Here is a 21,954-nt window from a genome sequence, read left to right as displayed (position 1 = left end):
TGATTTCGGAAACACGGAGGAGGTCAGCTCCAATGTATTTTTGTTTAACACCAATACATTTGTGTGCAGTGAACTTCACTGGGTCAGTATTATTCTGATACTAAGATTTCCATATGTTTTCCAAATTAATGTCTCCTTTTCCAAACCTTGGAAATCAGTAATTTTTAAGAAAAGGATACAGCACATGTGTCAGGGATTGTGCTCTGCAAAAGAATGTACAGCCATTGTGAATTTTCACAGGTTCCACAATGCAAGAGCAGGTATTCTTAAGACACCGTCTGCCGCCTGTACCCAACACCAGCGCTGAGTCTAGCAGTCCTACCTGGAGCTCAGGGCCTCTGGGATCCTGCAGAGGCAGTAGCAGCACATCCTCCACGAGCACACGAGTCAGGTGGTCTGCACTGCAGGGAGCTCTGGGCTGCAGCTACAGTGGGACAAGGAACAACAGGACACTGTGAGCAGCTCTTCCTCAAGACTCATCATGATGTAGACAGATGGAACTACAGATGCAGCCATTCAGAATGCGCGGGCGATACCGCATTATTTGGCGGTGCGCTTTACGCAGTCTACCGTGAGTTACCGTAAATTCTCCTATAATACCGCAATTAAAATAATAGTATCCGGAATTTCCGCAAGGTGGAGCTAATAAAGCTCAACCTCTCATGTTTGAGCTGTCGCCATCAAAGTCTTTAACGAAGATATTACTAATAGTATTAATAATGAATGACCTTGGACAAGCTGTAAACAAAGTATTGCCTTTGTCCACGTTCTTTTTTTCATTGACCATCTTTGTAAAAGTAACACCACAGCATTTCGCAATCACGCATTTGTTTCCAATCATGCAAAGTACAGTCATTTTTGAGAACTGATTCACCATGCCTTTCACATGCTCATAAGAGATTGATTTAGGAACATAAACATATTACCGTATGCAAACTGTACTGTATACAGTATGTATATGTATATTTAATGTCTTAACTGTGCCCGTTTAAGTATTGAACATTTATATGGAATTTTACCACTGAAGGGAAATGTCCTTGCTCCATTCCTGTTCACCTTTTACACCTCTGACTTCAGGTACAACTCTGAGGCATGTCATCTGTAGACGTTTTCAGATGACTCTGCAATTGTGGGGTGTATTAGAGAGGGGAGGGAGGAGGAATATAGGAGCTTGATTACCAACATTTTGGAGTGGTGTCATCTTAACCATCTCCAGCTAAACACCAGCAAGACCAAAGAAATGGTCCTGGACTTTCGAGGAATAAGTCTCTGCTGAACCCTGTTTCCATCCAGGGTGAGGCCATAGAAGGGGTGCAGTCCTACAAGTACTTAGAGGTACACCTGGATAATAAGCTGGAGTGGTCTGGTAACACTGACGCCCTGTACAAGAAAGGCCAGAGCTGACTCTCAGGTCCTTTGGTGTGTGTGGAACACTGTTACACGTTTTTTATGAATCAGTGGTGGCAGCGGCCATCTTCTACACTGTTGTATGGTGGGGTAGCAGCATCATGACAAGAGATGCAAATAGGCTCAATAAACTCATCAAGAAGGCTGGCTCTGTGTTGGGGCTGAACCTTGACCCCCTGGAGCTGGTGGCTGAGAGGAGAATGCTGACCAAGCTCACAGCCATCATGAACAACGCCTCTCATCCGCTTCATGGGACTGTTACTGGGCAGCGGAGCACTTTTAGCAACAGACTGCTCCAGCTACAGTGTTCAAGGGAACATTTCCGCAGGTCTTTCCTCTCGGCGGCTGTCAGGGTGTATAACGATGCTCTAGGCTAGGACTGTTAGCCCTTCATTTGCTCGTCTATGGACAGCATGTTGCTCCATTGTACTTTTTGGACACTCAATCTGTATATACCTATGCACATTTTGCACATATTTTATTGTTTCTACAGTGACTATGATCATATTTTGCACACAACTATGTATTTATTTTTATTTATTTACTTTATATTTATTTTGTATTATTGTACGTATTCTAAATTTTCTTCCATCCTAATGTCTGTTTTTTTTTTTGCTTCTCTTGGTCTGCTTTAACACATCAATTTCACTTCGGGATCAATAAAGTCTAATCTATCTATCTTATTGCATCAAACATAACACCCATCTGCCTCAAGCACACTTAAAAATGTAATTGTGAAGAAATGGAAGCAGTGAAGGCAGTTTCATCAGGAAACAGTACCTCAGTGTGGAACAGGCGTGCAGGGCCTGCAGACAGACAGCTCGGCTCAGGGCATCACTGGGCTGCTCTTTAACAAACGCCTGTGAAGAGATGGGAGAGAAATGTAAACCCCACTTCCCTCCATCAAAAGACACCAGGACAGGGCCTGTGCTCATCTAGAGGCACAGCTGAGAGTCCAGAGACTGTGTGCAGCTGCAGCGAGGAAGAGAGCGAGGGCACCTCTCTCCCCTCTGATTTCTACTGACAGTAAGGACTGTCACAGCATCCGTGTGGGAAAACAGCAGACAGGCGGCTGCGTCAGACACACTGACCATCATTGTCGCCAGGAGCTCGGCCTTGGCAGGGAAGCTGGGAGCTCCGGAGGGACTGGCGCTGCGCACTGCCTGTGCCATCATGCCCACACTGCGGCACAGGCTCAGTCTGACACTGGGCTCCTGCAGGGGGACACACAGCAGCTCGCTCACTGACAGCCCAGGCAGGCCCTGCAAGGAGTGAAAAACTCACTGAAATAAATCCTGGCTGCACACACCTTACAGAATGTACCAGCAGGTTAGTCAAGTCTGCAGAAAGCAGTTGTGAGGCTCACACTATGAGCTCTTCTGTTCTTAATAACAAATTAAAACATAAACCCTTAACTGAGATCTTTAAATTTCCTTCCTCTCTGGTGGTCAAATGACCAGTAAAACTAGTTTTAGCTCCAGTCCTGGGTTGATTGCTGTGTGGAGTTTGCGTGTTCTCCCTGGGTTTCCTCCAGGTGCTCCAGTTTACTGTTCCAGATGCTCCCCGTCTGTCCATTAAGTCATGTAGAAAGGATACGCTGATATTACAGTTTTCATGGCTGTCGTCAACAGCAGTAGAAGCCCTGAGTCTGTGTGAGGAGTGGGAACAGATCACCTCACCTCTCTCTCCATAGGATTCTCAAACCCTGCTTCTTTCACACTGTCCTGAAGCGCTTGTTTCACAGTCTCCTGCTGAGAGAGGTGCTGGGCAGACACACCGACACACTGGTACAGGAAGGCCTGTGACACCGGAGAAGAGGACAGTGAGCACTGAGCTCAGGAGGCTGCTCTGTACAGCTGCACTGAGAGGACATGTAAGCCGTGGATAGGGATGCTCTGATCGATCGGCCGCCGATCAATATCAGCCAATTTTCACTCCAACTGACTCGATTGGTGTTCTCTAAACTGACCAATCTCAAAAAACAATTTTGCGATGACTACATTTCCGACATTACCTGAACATACAGTAGCAACATGTCCTCGCCGGTCTGGCAGTTTTTCCACACTTCTACAAAAGACGAAACATTTGCAGTTTGCAATACATGTGCAAAAGAAGTCTCTCGTGGGGGATCCTGGCTAGAACATTCAACACCATGAACAGAGATTTGAGAACTCATCACCAAAAAGAATACGCAGAGTGTGAACAATCAGCAAGTGCAAGAGCTGCGGCGACTCGCAAACCGACTCTCGCTCAGCCATCAATAACGGCAACACTTAAAACACTGGAGCCTTACAGCAGGCACAGCAAGACAGCCGAAAGAACTACGGGCAGGATCTCTGCAGGCGACGTATGAGGAGATTCTGAATGAAGATAGAAGTGATGGTCGGGACAGGAATGACTCAACAGCATCAGAGATTAATCTCCACCTCAGTCAGCAACTCATCCCAAGAAGCGCAGAGCCAATGGCTTTCTGGAAGAGCAATCCAAGCCGTTTCCCTGCCTTGGCAGAAGCAGCTCAGGTCTGCCTTGGTGCTCCTTGTACGAGTGTGGACAGCGAGCGTCTATTCAGTACAGCAGCTCACATTTTGCATGAGAAGAGGAACATATTGTCTTCAACACACGAACAGCTGCTCCTCTTCATAAACAAGAATCTGCCCTCGATGATTAGTAAACAAGAGGCTCAGTAGCTAAAGAGACAAATTATTCTGACTTGTTTCCTCTTGGTTGTAGTCGTTTGCAATCTGCTTGTTAAACATCTTATTGAACATTTTATTTATTTTATTAGAATTATGGGTTGTGATTAAGACAAGCCTTTAATGTTGTTTTAGCTGTTTTTTTGTTATTGCTATATATGTGCCAAATGTATACAGTATGTAATATTTATAAAGGTTTTGTGTACATGTTTAATGAGTAAAAAGTCTTTATTTTAAGTCATTGTATTACTTATTTTAGTCAAGTTAAATTATTTTATGATAATTGAACAATAAGCCCACTACATTTCACTGTGTTAATAAAAAATAAACAATTTATTCCTGTGGTCTAGTTTATTTTATTATTGGAAAAAATAACCAGGGTAACACTTAGCCATGGGACATGAGGCGTGTACAGGGCTTATTGTAATGATTTTAACAGAAAAAAGCGTCCGATTCTAATGACAGGGAATCAGCCCTCAACAGCCTGATGGGAGCATCCCTAGCTGTGGAGACGACACACTGAAGCAGAGCACAGAGCGCAGAAACCTGAAGGGGCTCTCCCCGCTACTGCACAATCAAACACTGCTCACAGCTCACATCAACACAACAGCACACACGTATGAACCTAGCCTGAACAGACACACACCTTACAACATCTAATACACAGCACATTACAGACACACCTGCTATGTCCACTACGTCACAACACTAGGTGAGCAATAAGACTTTTAGTGAGTAAAAGTCCCAGCTTCTCATGTAGCTCAGCCTTCTGTGAGACTCACCTTCTCCTCAGAGGTGGAGCTGAGAGAGCAGAGCACTCTGACTGTGTCCTGAGTGAGCCTACAGGCCCACACCTCATCCGTCACTGCGCTCAGTGTGTTAGAGAGGAGCTGCAGACACACAGGGGAGGCAATCAGGTCCACAGGAGAATGAGCAAACACACCCACACACCACACTGGGCAGCTGAAATTACTGCACAGCTATGAGGACTGACAACGATTCTCTCACACTATACTGTAGCATGACAGGACCACCTCAACAAGAGAAGAGAGATTATTCTCTTGAATCCACAGCAACCCAGGAGAGGAAGTACAAGACAGCTGTCACTGCATTTGAATGTTAGACATTACCTTATAGAGGAAGAAGATCACTTTCCCTGACTGTGCCCACTCCTTCTCACTGTGTGTGTTATCAATCCCCACTCCACACGCTTCAGGAGAGCCAGCACACCCTCTCAGGAGCAGACACGCCGGAACGCTCCTTCCTCCGTGACGTCACTGCTGCGGGCCGGAGCAAACTCTCCCAGAGTGCTTTGCGGGAACTGAAGCCCATCGCCGCTGCAACCCGGACTCGCTGAGTCTGAAGGCAAAACCTCTCTTGAGAGCTTCGCTGTCAGTGTGTGAGACTGACACACTGCTGCTGGAAATACCTGCGGCCGGGAGCAGCAGAGACCCGTCGCGGAGCGGGGCTGCAGGTCTGCCCTCGGCTCTTCTCCGCAGTGACAGGAGGCAGAGAGAGCCGCGCCTCAGGAGCCCCACACGCCTCCACAGGGATCAGCCGCAGGGAGACGATCGCTCCTCCGACACACAGCCGCTCACAAATAACGGCTGCGCTCCTCTCGCGCCCTCAGCGGAGCGGGCAGCCGCGAGCCGGAGCCGGAGGAGGCGGAGACGCCGAGCGCGCGGACCTGCGACTCAGCCAATCAGAAGCCGCGTTCAACAGGGGGCGGGGCCTGAATGATGAACAATAGTACAGTAGGAATATTTTAGATTAATTATTCACACAGTAATAACACAGGCGCCAGTGGAAATGCTTGTCAGATACACCTCAATTCAGCATCCTTCCTTTCCTTAAAAGAGATTTCAGTAACATGGCTGGGTAGCTTGTCCCACACTCCTACAATACTTTGTGTAAAGAACTCACTCCTGTCCTGACTGGTGAGTCATGACCAGCTGTTTCCTGAAAGACGCCACTATTGGGCAGCTTGTTCCACACTCCAACAATAACATTTCCATGTACTGGGACAGTTTCTTGAGAGACTCCTGTATCTTCCTTTCCAGTTTTAACACGCCGGCAATTCATGTTTGTAGTGAAAGGCTCGTCCCATTCAGGGAGATTTGAGTTGTATTTGTTTCTCCTGGGAGCACTGTTCAGGATCCTATTTGAAATCTTTTTGCCTCATCTCTAATGATGTTGACACTTTTAGTGTTGTTGAATTTTAACATTTACCTTTTTTAAAGTTTAAAAGATAGTGACTAGTTGGCTTTGAAAAATGCCTTTTACCCAGCAACAGTATGAAAGAACAATTGCAAGCATATTATTTGACTTTTTGATATTAATGCTACAATAGCAGAATGTCTAGCTCATTTACACCTTTTATTTATATACTTCCTTTTGTCTGTATACAAGGTAAAATTGCTGCTTAAGAAGAATGTGAGTGTTTGAAGAGATAAAACAACTCCTAATATGGAAACTTAGAATGCGCTTTCCTGTGTGAATCTGCTGAATAAAACTCATAGCATTTATCATCTCGGTGGAGAGGTTACTCACAGATCTGTGTGAGAGGCTGCTCTCAGATCTGCATGGTTATATTCTCCCCATGCACATGAATAAAGGACTCTGCTTGACCACACCTAACCTGTGTGAAGACATTTCTTCTACAATTTCTAAACTTTTCTTCAACAGTGTTCAACACAAAATGAAGCCCCTGAGCTGTCAACCTCTGAGAGAATCCAGAAGGATCCAGAGTGCTTTCTGATATGTACAGCAGCTCAGAAAGGTTCCATTCACTGCAAGGCGGCTCAGTTGTTTTTCACTTCATCTAGAAAGCTGATTTGAAGTCTTATGTCTCCAGTCATATCAAAGCAGGTCTTTCATGGTCAGCCCACACTGGAACAGACGTTCCACCACCACAAGCTTGAAGGTCTTTGCCTGAACCCCTACAGCACTGAGCCGAAACTCACAAGTGAGGCCAGATCAGTAAATCGAGATCTGTGAGATCTACTCAGATCAGTAAATCCTGGCACAGTCCTGTATGAGCTCCAGATTGAACCTCAGGCACTCGTCTCTTAAATCTGGACAGGCACGCTAACGTTGAGAGAATCACTGGGATGTCTTGCTTAAGATGGACCTGATGCATGAGGTGATGGAGGGGTTCTCACCTGCAAGAACATGCCTGTAAACTACATTGACATTGTTAGGACCCCCAGCCCCAGTGGAAGAGTGTCAGGCAGCGTGTGGGTGAGCAGTCCCCAGGAGTAGATCCTGGTGAGAATGACGGAACTAGCAGGGCGAGCAGTTCAGTCCCTCTGACCGGTACAATACCTTGGCTGAGTGTTTTCCTCCTGGAAGAATTTGGTGCAGCACAGCTCCTGTCCCTCTGTGTGTTATTGGTGCACAAATGATAAGAATCGTGTGAATGGGAAGAGCTCTTTTCAGCTGCCTCACATTTTCAGCAAGCGCTTCACAGGAAGGGTGGGGCCCAGTGCTGCCACCAGGGACTGGAGACCAGCCTGAGAGACACACAGCAGCCAAACAGGGGCACCAAGGGGAACGCGCCCACCCTTGCGATCAGTGCCAGTGAGAGTTTCCACACCCACACAGCCAGTGTCTCAGCTTGATGTCTCAGCTGAGGATGTTCATTATATCTGGAGGTGAGGACAGCTTCTCCACCAGAGTGTTTCCTCTCTCGGACCCGTGTCAAACAGCCCTGGAATTTGAGCTGTTAATTCAATGATTAGGTCAGTTTGGTTGTATAAAACACATTGGATTGCTCAGATAGCTCAGATTGATGTTTCAAGAGCTCATTTTTGACATGAATCTGTTTCTTGCATGTGCACTAAACATTAATGTGTCTCATGTCTCGTTAGCTGTGAGGAAAGACTGTAAATACTGTCTGCAGCACAGCTCCCTGGATACAGATACAAGTGAGTACTGTGTGCGTGGGTGTGGATGTATATTCACCTTTACTGTTCAAAATGCTGAAATGATTTTAAATTAAATACAGCTTTGTTGCCTCACAGTGCTGGGGCCCTGGGTTCAACTCTGGAGCTGTGGTCTGTGTGGAGTTTGCATGTTCTCCCAGTGTTTGTGTGGGTTTCCTCAAGGTGCTCCATTCCCAACCCCCACCCCCCACAGTCCTAAAATGTACAGGTAGGGTAACTGGCTTCTGGGAATATTCTCTGTGACATGTTTGAGTGTGTGCGTGTCTCTGTGTGTCTGTGAGTGTGTGTGTGAGAGTGTGTGTGTCTGTGATTGTGTGTTTGAGCGTGTGCGTGTCTGTGAGTGTGTGTTTGAGTGTGTATGTGTCCGTGTCTGTGTTTGTGTGTGTCTGTGAGTGTGTTTGAGCGTGTGATTGATAGATACTTTATTGATCCCATGAGGGAAATTGCAGTGCAACAGCAGCTTTACACAACCACAGTGTAACGAATGATACAATAATAATAATACAATACGTACAATACAATCAGTACAGTGAAGGTGCACTAAAAGAGTTACTCACAGTGCGGACACAGAAAGAACAAACTAGAACAGAACAGGACCCAGAAAAATCATATAAAACATATATGAACACATATATTAATATAATTATAGATGTAAATATAGATATTAATATAAATGTATTGAACAGGTACCTGGCAGATATTGCACACAAAACGGTACATTGAAGGACCTGAGCCTCCTCAAGAAGTAAAGTCAGCTCTGGCCCTTCTTATAGAGGGCCTGGATGTTTTTAGACCATTCCAGTCTATCGTCCCAGGTACTTGTACGAGTCCACCATCTCCACGCCACTCCCATGGATGTAGACAGGAGTAGGTTTGACCTTGTTCCTCCTGAAATCTACCACCAGTGTGCGTGTCTGTGTTTGTGTTTGTGTGAGTCTGCCCTGCAGTGGACTAGTGTCATGTACAGGGTGTATCCTGACAAGCGTCTTGCTTGCTGGGACAGGTTCAAGCTCCCTGTGACCCTAATTTGTATGAAGTGAAAATGGACAGATGTTTCCATAGTCAGAGTTTCCTAAAATAACGGAACTGCAAGCTCTCTTACAACATTGATATAACAAAGGATCAAGTTTGTCAGCCAGAATCTGGTCCCCAAAACTGATCAGGACAAAATCCACCTCCCTTTCGCTGCTTCTCTCTGTCTGTCTTTGTTCTTCCGTTTGGTGTTTTACTCCCCTTTTCAGGTGCTTAAAGGGCTGTAGATGTTCGATCGAAGAGCTAACTTGGAGTCTCAACTGATCAGCTCAGCAAACGGCTCCATCGATACACTAAGAGCTCAGCAGGAATGAAAACCTGTGACCAGGGTCCCCACTCCTGTGTGTCTGCAGGATTTCAGTCCAGCTGGACTTTCAGTGACCTCAATTAGCTCATTATTGGCTTAATTGGACCAGTTTTACAGCTTCTTCCAGCTCTTCAGGAGCTGCTGCTTCGAAGACCCCTGGAAACCTCACCGACGCCCTGGGTATCCAGGAGCAGGACTGGGGCTGAGCTACAGCAGGGCTCACCAGAAGCAGGCCTGGAGAACCTCACCTGCAGCTCACAGTGTGAGGCTGGCCTCAGCTTCACTCACGGTCTCCTTCGCTTTGTCTCCAGATGCTTTTGCAGGGACTGGATATCGGTCTGATAGTGTTTGCGGATCTCCAGCTGCGTGTGACCGTCAGTGTGTCTGTTCTGGGCTTGAGGGCTCTGAGCCAGACCGAGGCCAAGGTAAGGAATCAGCCCAGCACACAGCTGCTCTGCTGCCAAACTCGAGTCACCACCCGTCCCACAGGAGACTCAAATCAGGACAGTCTGGGGGTGTCTCACAGAAACTGGGACCTAAACTGGCCACGATCTGGTTTCACCCCTGGGTTCTGGTAGGAGGTATCGCAGTGTCAGAACACTGACCAATAGATTCAAAAACAATTTCTTCCCCAGGGCAGTCCGCATCATAAACAGCTCAACTTAGCACCTGCACTTTAAGGTACTGCACTGTTTGCACTATGTCCTGTCTTGGGTGTGTTATAATGTCTATTGTCTAAATGTATTGTCCATGTCTGTTTGTTATTTCTTTTTCCTCCACTGTTACTGGGTACAGCTGAACGAGTAGGCATTCCAACACACTTGTTGTATATGGCCAATAAAACATCTTGAATCTTGAAAGTGACTGCCTGCAGGAAAGCTTACTTTGCCTGTTCAGCAGTAGATGAAACTGACGAGTTCTGACAGAAGTGCTTATTTTATGTGCAGCTGCTTTTTGATACTACTCTTCTGGTGAAATGAATGTACTTAAAATAAAAATTCTCAGAGTTCAGTTGGTTTTAGAAGCAGAAGGAAAATGACCACTTGGAAGAAACACATGTTGCATATCCTGCTGTTAAACCTCCAGCCATTTGGGTTTCAGTCAAATGAGGAAAAAACAGTTTCAACTTCAGTTTTTTTTTCATTTCATCCAGAATGTCGTGGACAAGCTGTCATGAAGACAGGAAACAAGCTGTTTAGCACAGAAATGGCTCCAGCTCATGGTGTATCTGACAACTATTTTCATATCCATCTGTTTTATTATTATATTAATAATCTAACATATTCCTACTGTATTCATGTTCTTCATTCAGGCCCCGCCCCCTGTTGATCGCGGCTTCTGATTGGCTGAGTCGCAGGGCCGCGCGCTCGGCGTCTCCGCCTCCTCCGGCTCCGGCTCGCGGCTGCCCGCTCCGCTGAGGGCGCGAGAGGAGCGCAGCCGTTATTTGTGAGCGGCTGTGTGTCGGAGGAGCGATCGTCTCCCTGCGGCTGATCCCTGTGGAGGCGTGTGGGGCTCCTGAGGCGCGGCTCTCTCTGCCTCCTGTCACTGCGGAGAAGAGCCGAGGGCAGACCTGCAGCCCCGCTCCGCCGCTATGAGAACCAGCGGGTCTGCAGGACCGTCAGTCTCGGACCTCCTGCGGCCCAGCGACGGGTCTCTGCTGCTCCCGGCCGCAGGGCTTCACACACCGTGGCGCTGCTGCAGGGCGCTGCAAGACGAGCTGCTTCAAGACCAGATGTGTCGTTGCGGACTGGTTAGAGCACAAGGTCTGTGCGTGAGCGAGCGGAGTGACCATGAGGAGGAGCCGGAGAGCAGATCTGCAGGGCGAGTCTGGGTCACAGGAGGACTAATGAGCAGGCTGTGTCTGGGAGAGGTCTGGCAGGAGACTGGAGTGACAGTAGAAGCCCTGATGAGCGAGTCGTGTGAGAGAGGAGGGAGAGGCGAGTCTGGATGGAGGGAGGAAGGGGTGTCTGACGTCATATCGTGAGCAAGACGCTCCGCTCCGTGTTTTCTGAAACTTTCCGGCTGACACTTTGGAAATCAGACAATTAGTGCTTCTGTTGGTAAAGTTGGGAAAAATCAGAAAGCATATAAAAAATGTAATTGTATAATTAAATATAGTGATTATAATGACTTATTAAACGTGAGCGTGACGTCGACACATCGGGATTGTGACGCAACAATTGCGGTCCGGGAAAGCGCTCCGGTGCTGCTGAGTCGCTCAGCGCTGATGCTCGTAGCGAAGAAAACACTTCAGCTCGACACGGCTTGTCAATATTCTCTGTCTTTTCACTGAAGATCCTGGTGGTTTACGGACGAGGTAGGGACCTGCCGAGGCTCCGTATCGCGGTTCCGATTGTTCTTGTTTCTCCTGGGCAGATCGAGCTGTTATTGTGTTAACACGGTGTTCAGTGAGAGGGGGTTAAAAGCTCTTAACCTGCTGGAGTTTTATTAATGTCCAGAGTGCTGATCTGAACAGGAATTAATTGCTGCTTCTGTTCCTTTCTCTGCTTTCACTGATGTGAAGAATTTGCTTGTGTTCTCAATATCCCGTGTCTGCCCTTCAGCCTGTTGGGTTGTATTCCAGTAGGACCAGCTGGTTAGAGAGAGTTCTGTGGTGTCTAGTTGGTCTGCACTGGCCTGTCAGCAGTACCTTGACTCCCAGTGTGTGAGAAGCGCCGCCCAGCTCCCTGCTTCACTGTGCTGTTCTACTGGCTGACTGACAGGTCCAAGATGAGCCCGAAGGAGTGCAGCTGTGAGCCCAGCAGGGTGAAGTGGCTCTCCTCCTGTGTGCAGCGCACAGGCTGCCAGTGCCCCGGGCCAGGTATGACACAGCTGGATCTAGACCAGTGCCCCCTGAAGCCAGTCCCCCCACACACTGACTCCTGGCTTCCCTTTCCACTGGGACTCCATCCCTGGGCTCAGCTCTGACTGACCTGAGGGGCTCTTCGCTGTCACCCTGCAGGTCTCCTCAGCTCGAGGCAGGGAAAGCAACAGCAGTCTCTTCATCTTTTCAACTAATGATGATTTGAGCAAAAATAAACAAAAGATTTAAGCTAAAATAATAAGATATAAAATAAAATAATTTAGTATGAGAGTATTTTTAAGAAGACTAACATCCATGTAAGGTATGAAACTATTGAAGGTGTTGAAAACGAGTAACTCACAGTGCTTATGAAATGAGCTGTGTCTGAGTGATGTACTGCAATTATTGTTTCATTTACATTTAATTGTAAATTTGGGAAAAGCAAATGTATATTGATGAAGATCTGTCCAAGTCCTTTTGACTGGGTGTGAGAGACGCTGAATTAGAGGCTCTAATCCCCTTAGAGCAGCAGAAGGAGGTTCTCCACCTGGGAGCAGAGCTGCTGCCTGATTCTTCAACACTGAGATCCTCTGTTTGCGGAGGAGCAGCTGCTAACAGGACTGATGTGACCCAGAGAGCAGCTCTCTTTGTGGGCTCTTCAGGGTTCAGAAGTCCAAGTGGCTGCAGCTGTTATTCAGGTCCACGAAAACAAAACCCTGCACTCTGAAGCCTCCTGCCCTTAGAGCAGATCTGTATTCCTCTCTACTGGAAAACTGTCCAGGGTGAAAGAGTCCCAGCTTTTACGGGCTGTGGATCAAAAATCATTTTCATCTTTCTAATTCTCAGACACGTGTCAGTAGGGTTATAGGTCCCTCAGACAACAGGTCAGTTTTAGAGTTTTCTCCCTAGAAGTCTGTGCTGCGGCGACACCAGTGTTTCCCCTGTCTGTGTGTCTGCTGTAGATGAGGTCCTGGCTGTTCTGGAGGGAATGAGCAGCTCTGATGAGGAATCTGGGAAGCTCCTGATAAAAGAGCTGCTCTCCCTCCTGCAGAGGAACACCAAGGGGACACTGCCAGTCATCCTGGGATTCCTCGAGAGCCCCCAGGTAACACGAAGGAGCTCCCTGCACACCTCCTGAGATACTTGTTGCAAACTCACTCTAATCAGGAGCCCAGTGTGCTCCAAGATACTGTCTCTGCTGTTTCTTACAACTAGAAGTCAGAAGATAAGCCCTAACGTGTTGTCATCTTGACAGATGTGCTTGAGTGGAAGCCTGGGGTTTCTCTGTGTGTTTCCACTCCCTCGTGTGGTGAGCTGGGGTGGTTCTGCTGTTTCACCCTCAGTGCCCGTTGGCCAGGCTGACTGGCCCTGAAGGAGAAGCCTTTGAACAGACACTCTTGGTGCTGTGATGAGAGCAGCAGTCTCACCCCTGGCTTTGGTTCTTCCCTGCTCTAGGTGACAACTGCCCATCGCTCTGCTGTCCTCCAGGCAGTGGAGAAGCTGCTGCGCAAAACATCTGCGCAGCATCTGGATGAGTCCTTGGCCAAGAGCACCGTCTCGATGGCCTTGAATGAGATGACGATGTCACCGGTATGTAAACCCCTTTTATTCTTGCCTATCGAACTGTTGTCTTGCTGTAGTGCTGTGGTCTGTTTCCTTGCCTGTAGCACACATTGATGCATCTAATGGAACCAAATCATTGTATGTTAACTTGTGTGCTCATTGGCTTGATCCAAGCTGCAGCTTCAACTCCAAAACTATCGACTCCCAAGACGCTCTGATCTCTTTTTACTGTTGTTTCAGAAATGGCTGCCTGACTGGCAACAGCCAGCCAGCAACATTGTCGTTTGTGTGGTGAGAGACCACTACGACAGTACCATGGATATGGTGCTGTCCTTCTTCCAGCCCGGAGTGCTCCCTCACCACACGCTGCTGAATGCTGTAGGAGATATCTCCCGCAACTGCAGTAAGTTTTTTACTGTGCTGTATTTCAAACTTCATGATACTGGTCGTATCTGTCCATTCAAGCCCTGATACATGAGCTTATTATGAAGGCTCAGTGTTTGTTACTCATGCCGCTGCTGAGTCTCCAGTGTCATCATGAGCCTTGGTCCCTACCCAGTGTGAAATGTGTTTTCTTTGAAGGTCGTGACATAGCAAGGGATATAGTGAGACTTCTGGACCTGCTGGTGCCTGTTCTTCCCCTTGCTGTGACTGATAAAATGAAGGCAATGATGGCTTTTGGTAAGTGTTCAAGCTGTCTCATTTAGGGGGACAGTTGTTATCAATGCTTGGTTCCACTTGCAATCCACTGACAAGGCCTGTTTAGACCGCTTCCCACTGAGCTACAGGACTGCTTTGATGTATCTGAGGAGTGTAGCAGGCTGTTCCTCTCTTGTGTTGTCAGCATTGGAAGGCCTGTATGAGAGCTGGGCGAAATTCCAGGGTCCCGGGCAGTGTGTTCAGGACTGTTCAAGCCAGGTCATCATAAGTTTTGATATAGTGCACAGATGGCTGCCATCTTCTGAGCCAAAGGTATGGGATCTTTAATCCAGTGTAGGTTATTTGACATCTTATTAATCATCCTGAATTCTCAGATGTTCTGGAGGAAAGAATGGACTTGAATGCCAAGAAAAGATGTGTCCATGCAGGTATTAGGGAAGGGTATCAGGGTCCAGGGTTCAGATCACAGTAAGCAAAGTTGAATAGGATGCACTTATGAAGCAGGTTTTATTCATTGCTCAAAGCTGTTCTAACTGTCTGTGGTTTTAGACAAGTTTGCATTCCTGTGACTGTATCCTTTCCTTGAGGATGATGGTGTTTGTGTTTTGTCTGAAGGTGACGGAGGCCATTGTCTTGGCCCTGGCAGCTATGTGCTGCCTGCTCCCTGAGGAGAAGTTTCAGAGTGAGCTGCCAGCAGTTTTACAGGCCTTCCAGCCACTGTATGCAGCTGAGCTGGACATCAGCTACTCCAGAATCAACAAGGTAGGGCTGTGACCGAGATGGGCCTTTAGGTGTACAGGTTGTGGATTGCGAGGTCCGTTTCTTTTAGAAAATGGATTTTGATTCCTTAAATTGTAGATCCAAACAATCACTAGTAGCACTTTCCCAGTGTCCCTTTGTCCACAAGCTCCAGTGATGTGCTGGTGAGGCCCAGTGCAGAAGAGGATTATGGTCTGTGGTGCCCCATGTGATTGTGGAAGGGTGTGAACAAGATGGATCTGCCAGGGGTAGAGTCCAGGGGAGGCGTTATCCTGCTCTGTCAGATTTTTGTGTTTGATCAAACTACCAAAATCCTAATGCTAACGTGCCATTGCATACACTGAGAGAGTGAGGCCTCTTGAGGAAGCAGCAGTGCCTCTCCAGATTGACTCCAACGTGCTCTTCTTTCAGAGTCTGAGTGTGCTTGTGGGGGCAGCAGTGCCGAAGGCCAGACCAGTGCTGGAATCCCAGCTGGAGCAGCTGCTGACCATGGTCCACGCCCAGGTAATGGGGACAGCAGCCCGCTCACCTGCACAGAGAGACGTTACAGTAGTCAGTAAGAGTGTCTGTCTGAGGGGTGAAGCCCTCAGGAGCCTCATCAATGACAGCAGCTCAGTGCTGTGATCTACCCCTCTCCACAGCTCATGGCAACACAGAAGTGCCGTGTATCTGACTGCTGAAGCCCTTATTCATTCAGTTGAACGGATATTGATGACTCGGCTCATTTTATCATGGCATTAGAACAGCAGTCCATGAGAGAGTGTGCATGATGCCCTTGTGGGTGTTGTAAGAGTGCTCTGATGCCTGTCTGGTGTCCCAGGATCTGGCAGTGCTGATGGGGCTGTGTGCCAGTGTGCACCTGGATGTGGTGCTGTCTGTGCTGAAGAGACTGGAGATCCAGCTGACTGACCAAGCCTTCCTCTGCAATGAGCAGGGCTCTAGGGTAGGTGTACTGTATCAGAGTCCTGACAGACAAACAGAAGCTGTTCTTAATGTCAGCTTCTACCTACAAGGTTCAGCACCTTGATCTGGATTGTCATGCTTGTTACTGCAGAGTGATTTCACCTGTGCCCTGATTCTGTGCTATGGGCAAGTTGCACTTAAAGCACCTGCAGAGGATCTACTGCAGAGAATGGACACTGACTTTATGGAGAGACTGAGACACCATGTCACCACGAAGGTAGGCAACATGTCCTCCTTTAAGAACAAGAGATCTGACAGAGTGAACCTCACAGCTCCTGTCTGAAGAGTGTATTCAACCACTGATACATTCTGTAATGTGCTTCTCTGACGCAGGGAGGTATTCGTAACAACTCTCAGGCAAAAGTTCTTCCTTATTTGTTCTGCTAGTTTCCTGCAGTGTCTGGGTAGACATTGTTAATTATACTTCAACCTGATTGGATTGTTCTGGGAAGGAGGACACAGGGATACTGTGTCCAAGGCTGTCCAGGCTGTGAGTGTCCATCACAGCCCAGGGCTGGTGGAGGTGAGGTGGCGTCTGGGCTGTCAGTGAGTGAGCTGCTGTGTGTCCCCCTGCAGGAGCCCAGTGTCAGACTGAGCCTGTGCCGCAGTGTGGGCATGATGGCACAGGCAGTGCGCAGCGCCAGTCCCTCCGGAGCTCCCAGCTTCCCTGCCAAGGCCAAGCTCCTGGCGACAATGATGGTCAGTGTGTCTGACGAAGCCGCCTGTCTGCTGTTTTCCCACACGGATGCTCTGGACAAGCTGTATCCTGTCACTGTGAATCGGAGAACAGATAGTTTGTGAGAAGTGATTGGACGGGAAACTGTTTTGCTATTGATCAATACAGTTGTGTTTTTAGCTTTTTGGAAACACTGCTCCAGAAGTATTCAGAAAAATAACTCCTTTGTTCACACCTAGTGACATGATCCTGTGTCCTGTCTCTGAAGACAGCACTGAGAACTGCAACAAAGGGGCAGTAGTGGACAACTTCAACAGTCAGTGTAACAGAGCTCATGTGATCTGTCTGAGATTGACCTGCTGTTCTTGTTCCCTGTAGGCTCTTGACCTGCTGCAATTCTTCGGCAGTAGTTATACTCTGGATGACAGCTTGGAAGAGAGTTTGAGGGAGGGGATATTATATCTGGCTGCACAGGACCTCAGACAGACCATCCAGTCCCTAGTGACCCTCATTTCTCCCTCTGAGAGGTAGAGCACAATTCTAACAGTGAGAAGCTCTTTGCAATGATAAAAGCATCACAACAACAGCACTGTGTTGTGGCGTCAGTGTTTGTGTATTTTAGCTCTGAGAATGAGTTTGAATGCAGAGCCCTGCACTGACAGCTGGGGGTGTATTTTACAGCTCACTCCCGGAGGTGTGGCAGGTCCTCAGTACCAGCCAGGTGGTCTCGGAGACCGTGAAGGACCTGGCTGATCATCTCGGCCTGATGAGGGAGATGAAGGTGGATGATCCAGAACTGGATGTAAGTGACTATAGAGCCCATCTGCTGGTGTTTCTAACTGAGCAGAGGACAGATAGTCAGACAGCTGACAGCTACAGCACGGAGGTACTGTCTCCCTGTAATATGTCACTGCCCAAGAGCAGGCAGAGACACCAGCAAACAGGCAAGCGGCTGTGTGAACAAACAGCTCCCTGTTTGCAGCACAGGGACAGGCTGGTGAGCACAGAAAAGCGTGGTGCAGACCAGCAGCCCAAAGCCACATCCAGAACAGGCCAGATCAAAGCTGGGTGAACACAGAGGCTCAGCACACAGCAAACTCCAAACTCAGAGCTGATGGTAATAAGCACAGTCTGTAAACAGACAGACACAGCACACAAGCACAAGAGGGTAATCTAGACAACAAAGGCAGGGTGAAGCTAGGGGCCAGTATCCGAGGAGCAAAGTCGGAAGTCAGTGAGAAGCTTGAGACTTGAGGACCGAGTTACTGAGCGCTGCCAGACCAAGGGCTTGTGTAACTTGAACCACCTGAGGCAGGCGTGGTGGACAATTATCTTCAGATGTGGCTGGCTAGCACGTCAATTTTAGCTGTCCCTTCTGCTGACCAGCAGCGACCAGCATGACCCTCCCTCAGTGTAACCCTTGTCCCAGCAGTACTGGGAATGAAGGCCGACTGGTGTCCTCCTGTCTTCAGATCCACAGACACACAGAGGAGCAGCTGGCAGCTCAGAGCTCAGCCCTGACAGAGCAGGAGACCCCAGCTGAGCCAGTTGTTCTGCGGGCTCTACTGGGCTTGATCACTGTCCTGTCCATCGCGGACGAGAGTCAAGCCAAAGCACTGGTGCCCTTTGTGTACTGTAGAGCCAGGCCCTGCTTGGAAAGTGTAAGTTTTTTAGGATGTTCTTTATTCAAATATTGTGTCATTTGTTTTTGTCTATTAAATTTAAATATCACGTTTGTAATTGTAATCAATTGGATATCCATGATTACAGTGTTTGTTCTTTGAGCCACTGAGCTACAGTGACAGTGGGCTCAGACTCCAGCCCTGAGAGGAGAAAATAAGTGGTGACAGTTTGTGCGTGTCTGTGTGTAAAGTTTCCCTCTTGTCCTGTGTCTGTGTTACAGGAGAGCCCGGAGGTCCGCAGAGTCACAGTGGTTCTGCTGGGGCAGCTGGTCAAGCTGGGCTCAGAGAAAGCCCGGCTCAACAAAGAGGTCCACAGCTCCCTGGTCAGCGTGCTGCTGAACCTGACTGACCCCAGCCCAGAGGTCATCCAGGTAAAGACACAGAGCTGCCGCTGGCTGGGCTGAGCCTGTGGGACTATGGGTCTTCTCGCGTCCTTCTTTGATATTGATATCTGTCACCTATCCAGTGAACTTGTAGCCTGGAAATCTAAACATTCAGAGGGTTACTATCAAGGATGTGTCAAAGGGTTTCAGGGCTGGCTTCTATTTTGTGACAGTTGTGTAGTTTCTGTTTAATTTGGGCTCTGTTTCAAGATAAACTGGTTTTGACAATGTGGATTTCCCCAGGCCTGCTGGACAGTCCTACAGCACTTCACCCTGGAATGTGTGCTGTCCATGAAGGAGATGTGCAGGATCCTGGTGAGTGAGGTTCTCCTGGGGCTGGCTTCTGGGCTGCTGGTGAGAGAGGGGAGCACACCCTGCTTTTGGGACACAAACACACAAAGACTTGTGTCAGATTTAGGAAATATATTTGTGCTAAACCAGACTTACACTGAGCACTAATTACAGTGAGTAGCAGTTTATATCCAGATTATAATCACAGTAGTGCTGATGAGTTCATACACTCTCATTAGATGGATTAGAGGTGTTTATGTGTAATGGAGGGCTGTCTCTCACATGGGGGCTCCTGTACAGTAGTAGCGTGCTGTCTCACACTGCCCTGCAATATTCCCTGTGTCCAGATAACGAGTGGGCAGTTCAGCCTGGCCCAGAGGCTTGCACTCCAGGGTGCACAGAGCAGAAGGGCCTGGGTTCGGGAAAGTGCTGCCATCTTCATTGGTAAGAGCTCAGTGACAATGAGAAGAGTGATTGAGGCTCAGTGTAGAGATGATGCTCCACTGGTAAAAGTGAGTTGTGCTGTGGTTAGTGATGAGGGTATTGCCGGGATGGGAATTCAAGCATTAAAACGCTACTCTGTAGGTTTTCCTTGAAACAGCTTTGAGTCTGAAGTTGTTTGATCACTGGGGTTTTCTCAAAGGACTCAGGCTCTGATATGTCACACTAGTAAAAGGCCTCTAGTAAGAAGGCTCTAGTATGTCTAGCTACAGTAGTCTCATTTCGGCAGCAGGACACTGGGCACCACTTTCAGCCTCGTCTGTCTAGTGTTTGAAATGCATTTTTCTGTCAGTAATGAGGCAGGTTAATCAGACTTACCAATGTCACCAGGAAACACATTTCCATGAGCTGCTCTCCATTCAGAGTGTTGGCAGTGTGCGCTGGTGCAGTATCCTGTGTGGTGCTGTGTGTGCAGGAGCTCTGCTGTTCAACCCCTCTGTGTTTCAGGCCTCCAAGTGCAGCAGCTGCAGAGGAGACTCTGCTCTTGTTTCGCTCTGAGAAGAGCTCAGCGAGGTAACAATGCTTGTGTTTTGTGTCCAGTATGTTGACCCGTTGTTCTTGTACAGTATATAATAATTAATAATAATAATTGCTTACACTTATATAGCACTTTTCTGGACACTCCACTGAAAGCGCTTTACAGGTAATGGGGATCCCCTCCACCACCACCATGTGCAGCCCCACCTGGATGATGCGACGGCAGCCATAGTGCGCCAGAACGCTCCCCACACATCAGCTATCAGCGGGGAGGAGAGCAGGGTGATAAAGCCAATTCATAGATGGGGATTATTAGGAGGCCACGATTGGTAAGGGCCAATGGGAAATTTGGCCAGGACGCTGGGGTTACACCCCTACTCTTTTCGAGAAACACCCTGGTTTTTTTATGACCACAGAGAGTCAGGAGCTCGGTTTGACGTCTCATCTTAAGGACGGCACCTGTTTACAGTATAGTGTCCCCGTCACTATACTGGGGCATTAGGACCTACATGGACCACAGGGTGAGCGCCCCCTGCTGGCCCCACTAACACCTCTTCCAGCAGCAACCTTAGTTTTTCCCAGGAGGTCTCCCATCCAGTTACTGGCCAGGCTCACACCTGCTTAGCTTCAGTGGCTTAGTATTTAGTAGTTTAGAGTCTGTTTAACCAGAAATTCTGGCTGTAGCCTCTCACACCATAGATACCCAGTGTACAGAGTTTTGAGAAGTTCAGAGCATGGAGATGAAAAATGTATAGTTGGCCTGTTTAGCAGGTTTTTGTGGAATTGCACATCTGTAGTAGCTCTGCTTTATTTTATTCTTGAGACTTGTGCGGTCTGTGAATTACAGTGTGGCCGTTTCTTCCAGCTTCATACTTTGACATTTTTGACTACTGTTCCTTCTGAAATTGAAGAGAACACAGATGTCACACAGAAAGGATCTCACACTCCTTCTTTAACCCCACTGCATGAGGTCCAGACCTGCTGCTCTGCACAGTGTCTCCTAACTCACATCTGCTGGGCAAGAGCTGGATCAGCACTGCAGCTGTGTGTCAGGAGCTGAGCAGGACTGCAGGACCCCGAGTAACAGCCTCGTCTCTTTCCTCCCGCAGATCTGAGGATCCTGCTGCAGGACCCAGAGCCGCAGGTGCGGGAGAGGGCTGCTGAAGCCATGGGGCTCTTCACCCGGCCCTGAGCAGCACTCTGGAGTCGGGGCGCCCCTCCCCAGCCACTGCAGAGACACCTGGGCGCCCCAGCTCATTCTGGACCAGACAGCACACCTCTCTCTCTCTTCCACACACAACTTTGTGTTTAAATAAATTACACAACGTGTACAGAAGCTGGTTTTCATTCCAGAATGTATGAATGGTGCTGAACCAACACTGAAGTGTATGAAGCGCTTTTCTGTCTTCAGTCTGCAAGTGTTCAGACAGGAGGAGCTGGAAACAAGCTGTTTCACACAGAAGTACAGAATACAGAGCAGTGAAGTGCAGGAGAGAGACAGAGGGGCGCAGGAGAGCTCAGGTGATTCAGCTTCAGCCCAAACCGGCGAGTCTGTCCACCCATCAGTCCGCTGACCTCCTGCGGCACAGCGGCAGGTCTCTGGCTCTCCTGGCCCACAGGGATTTCTCACACCGCGGCCCTGCTGCAGTGTGCTGGGAGTCGAGCTGCTCTGAAAGTGTGATGTGCTTTTACAGATTGTTGAGAGGTCTGTGTGTGAGGGAATCAAGTAGGAACATTATAATGCACTGTATAGCAGACAGATCTGCCTGTTGCAAATCTAGATCATTCTTTCATACAGTTGGTGCAGCAAATG

General features: G+C 48.3%; 2 protein-coding genes across 5 annotated transcripts; one reads left to right on the top strand and one right to left on the bottom strand.

The window, feature by feature from the left end:
- Nucleotides 1-2,022: 2,022 nt before the first annotated feature.
- On the bottom strand, nucleotides 2,023-5,807 carry LOC148639807 (uncharacterized). Its single transcript, XM_088620273.1, has 6 exons — nucleotides 5,231-5,807; nucleotides 4,883-4,990; nucleotides 3,422-3,474; nucleotides 3,087-3,206; nucleotides 2,499-2,669; nucleotides 2,023-2,267 (listed from the first exon to the last, which is right to left on the bottom strand). Exons 3-6 carry the CDS (start codon nucleotides 3,440-3,442, stop codon nucleotides 2,118-2,120), a joined length of 462 nt encoding a protein of 153 aa, XP_088476399.1. The 5' UTR covers nucleotides 3,443-3,474; nucleotides 4,883-4,990; nucleotides 5,231-5,807; the 3' UTR covers nucleotides 2,023-2,117.
- A 4,943-nt stretch (nucleotides 5,808-10,750) lies between these two features.
- Nucleotides 10,751-21,477, top strand: LOC148639806 (uncharacterized). Of its 4 annotated transcripts, none has more exons than XM_088620265.1 (20): nucleotides 10,751-11,700; nucleotides 12,107-12,204; nucleotides 13,149-13,291; nucleotides 13,642-13,776; nucleotides 13,990-14,152; nucleotides 14,332-14,430; nucleotides 14,594-14,721; nucleotides 15,025-15,171; nucleotides 15,580-15,672; nucleotides 15,989-16,111; nucleotides 16,223-16,348; nucleotides 16,708-16,830; nucleotides 17,186-17,334; nucleotides 17,489-17,609; nucleotides 18,280-18,468; nucleotides 18,711-18,860; nucleotides 19,116-19,187; nucleotides 19,511-19,607; nucleotides 20,112-20,177; nucleotides 21,251-21,477. In XM_088620265.1, exons 2-20 carry the CDS (start codon nucleotides 12,114-12,116, stop codon nucleotides 21,331-21,333), a joined length of 2,298 nt encoding a protein of 765 aa, XP_088476391.1. In that variant the 5' UTR covers nucleotides 10,751-11,700; nucleotides 12,107-12,113; the 3' UTR covers nucleotides 21,334-21,477. The 4 variants fall into 4 exon arrangements, with proteins under 4 accessions (XP_088476391.1, XP_088476392.1, XP_088476389.1 ...); XM_088620266.1 differs by having other exon boundaries at nucleotides 19,511-19,675; XM_088620263.1 differs by lacking the exons at nucleotides 20,112-20,177; nucleotides 21,251-21,477 and having other exon boundaries at nucleotides 19,511-19,759.
- The last annotated feature ends 477 nt before the right edge of the window (nucleotides 21,478-21,954 follow it).

The sequence above is a fragment of the Lepisosteus platostomus genome, chromosome 26, assembly GCF_059453375.1.
Source record: "Lepisosteus platostomus isolate fLepPlt1 chromosome 26, fLepPlt1.hap1, whole genome shotgun sequence".
Lineage (NCBI taxonomy): Eukaryota > Metazoa > Chordata > Actinopteri > Semionotiformes > Lepisosteidae > Lepisosteus > Lepisosteus platostomus.
This window is presented reverse-complemented; position numbering and strand designations above follow the sequence as displayed.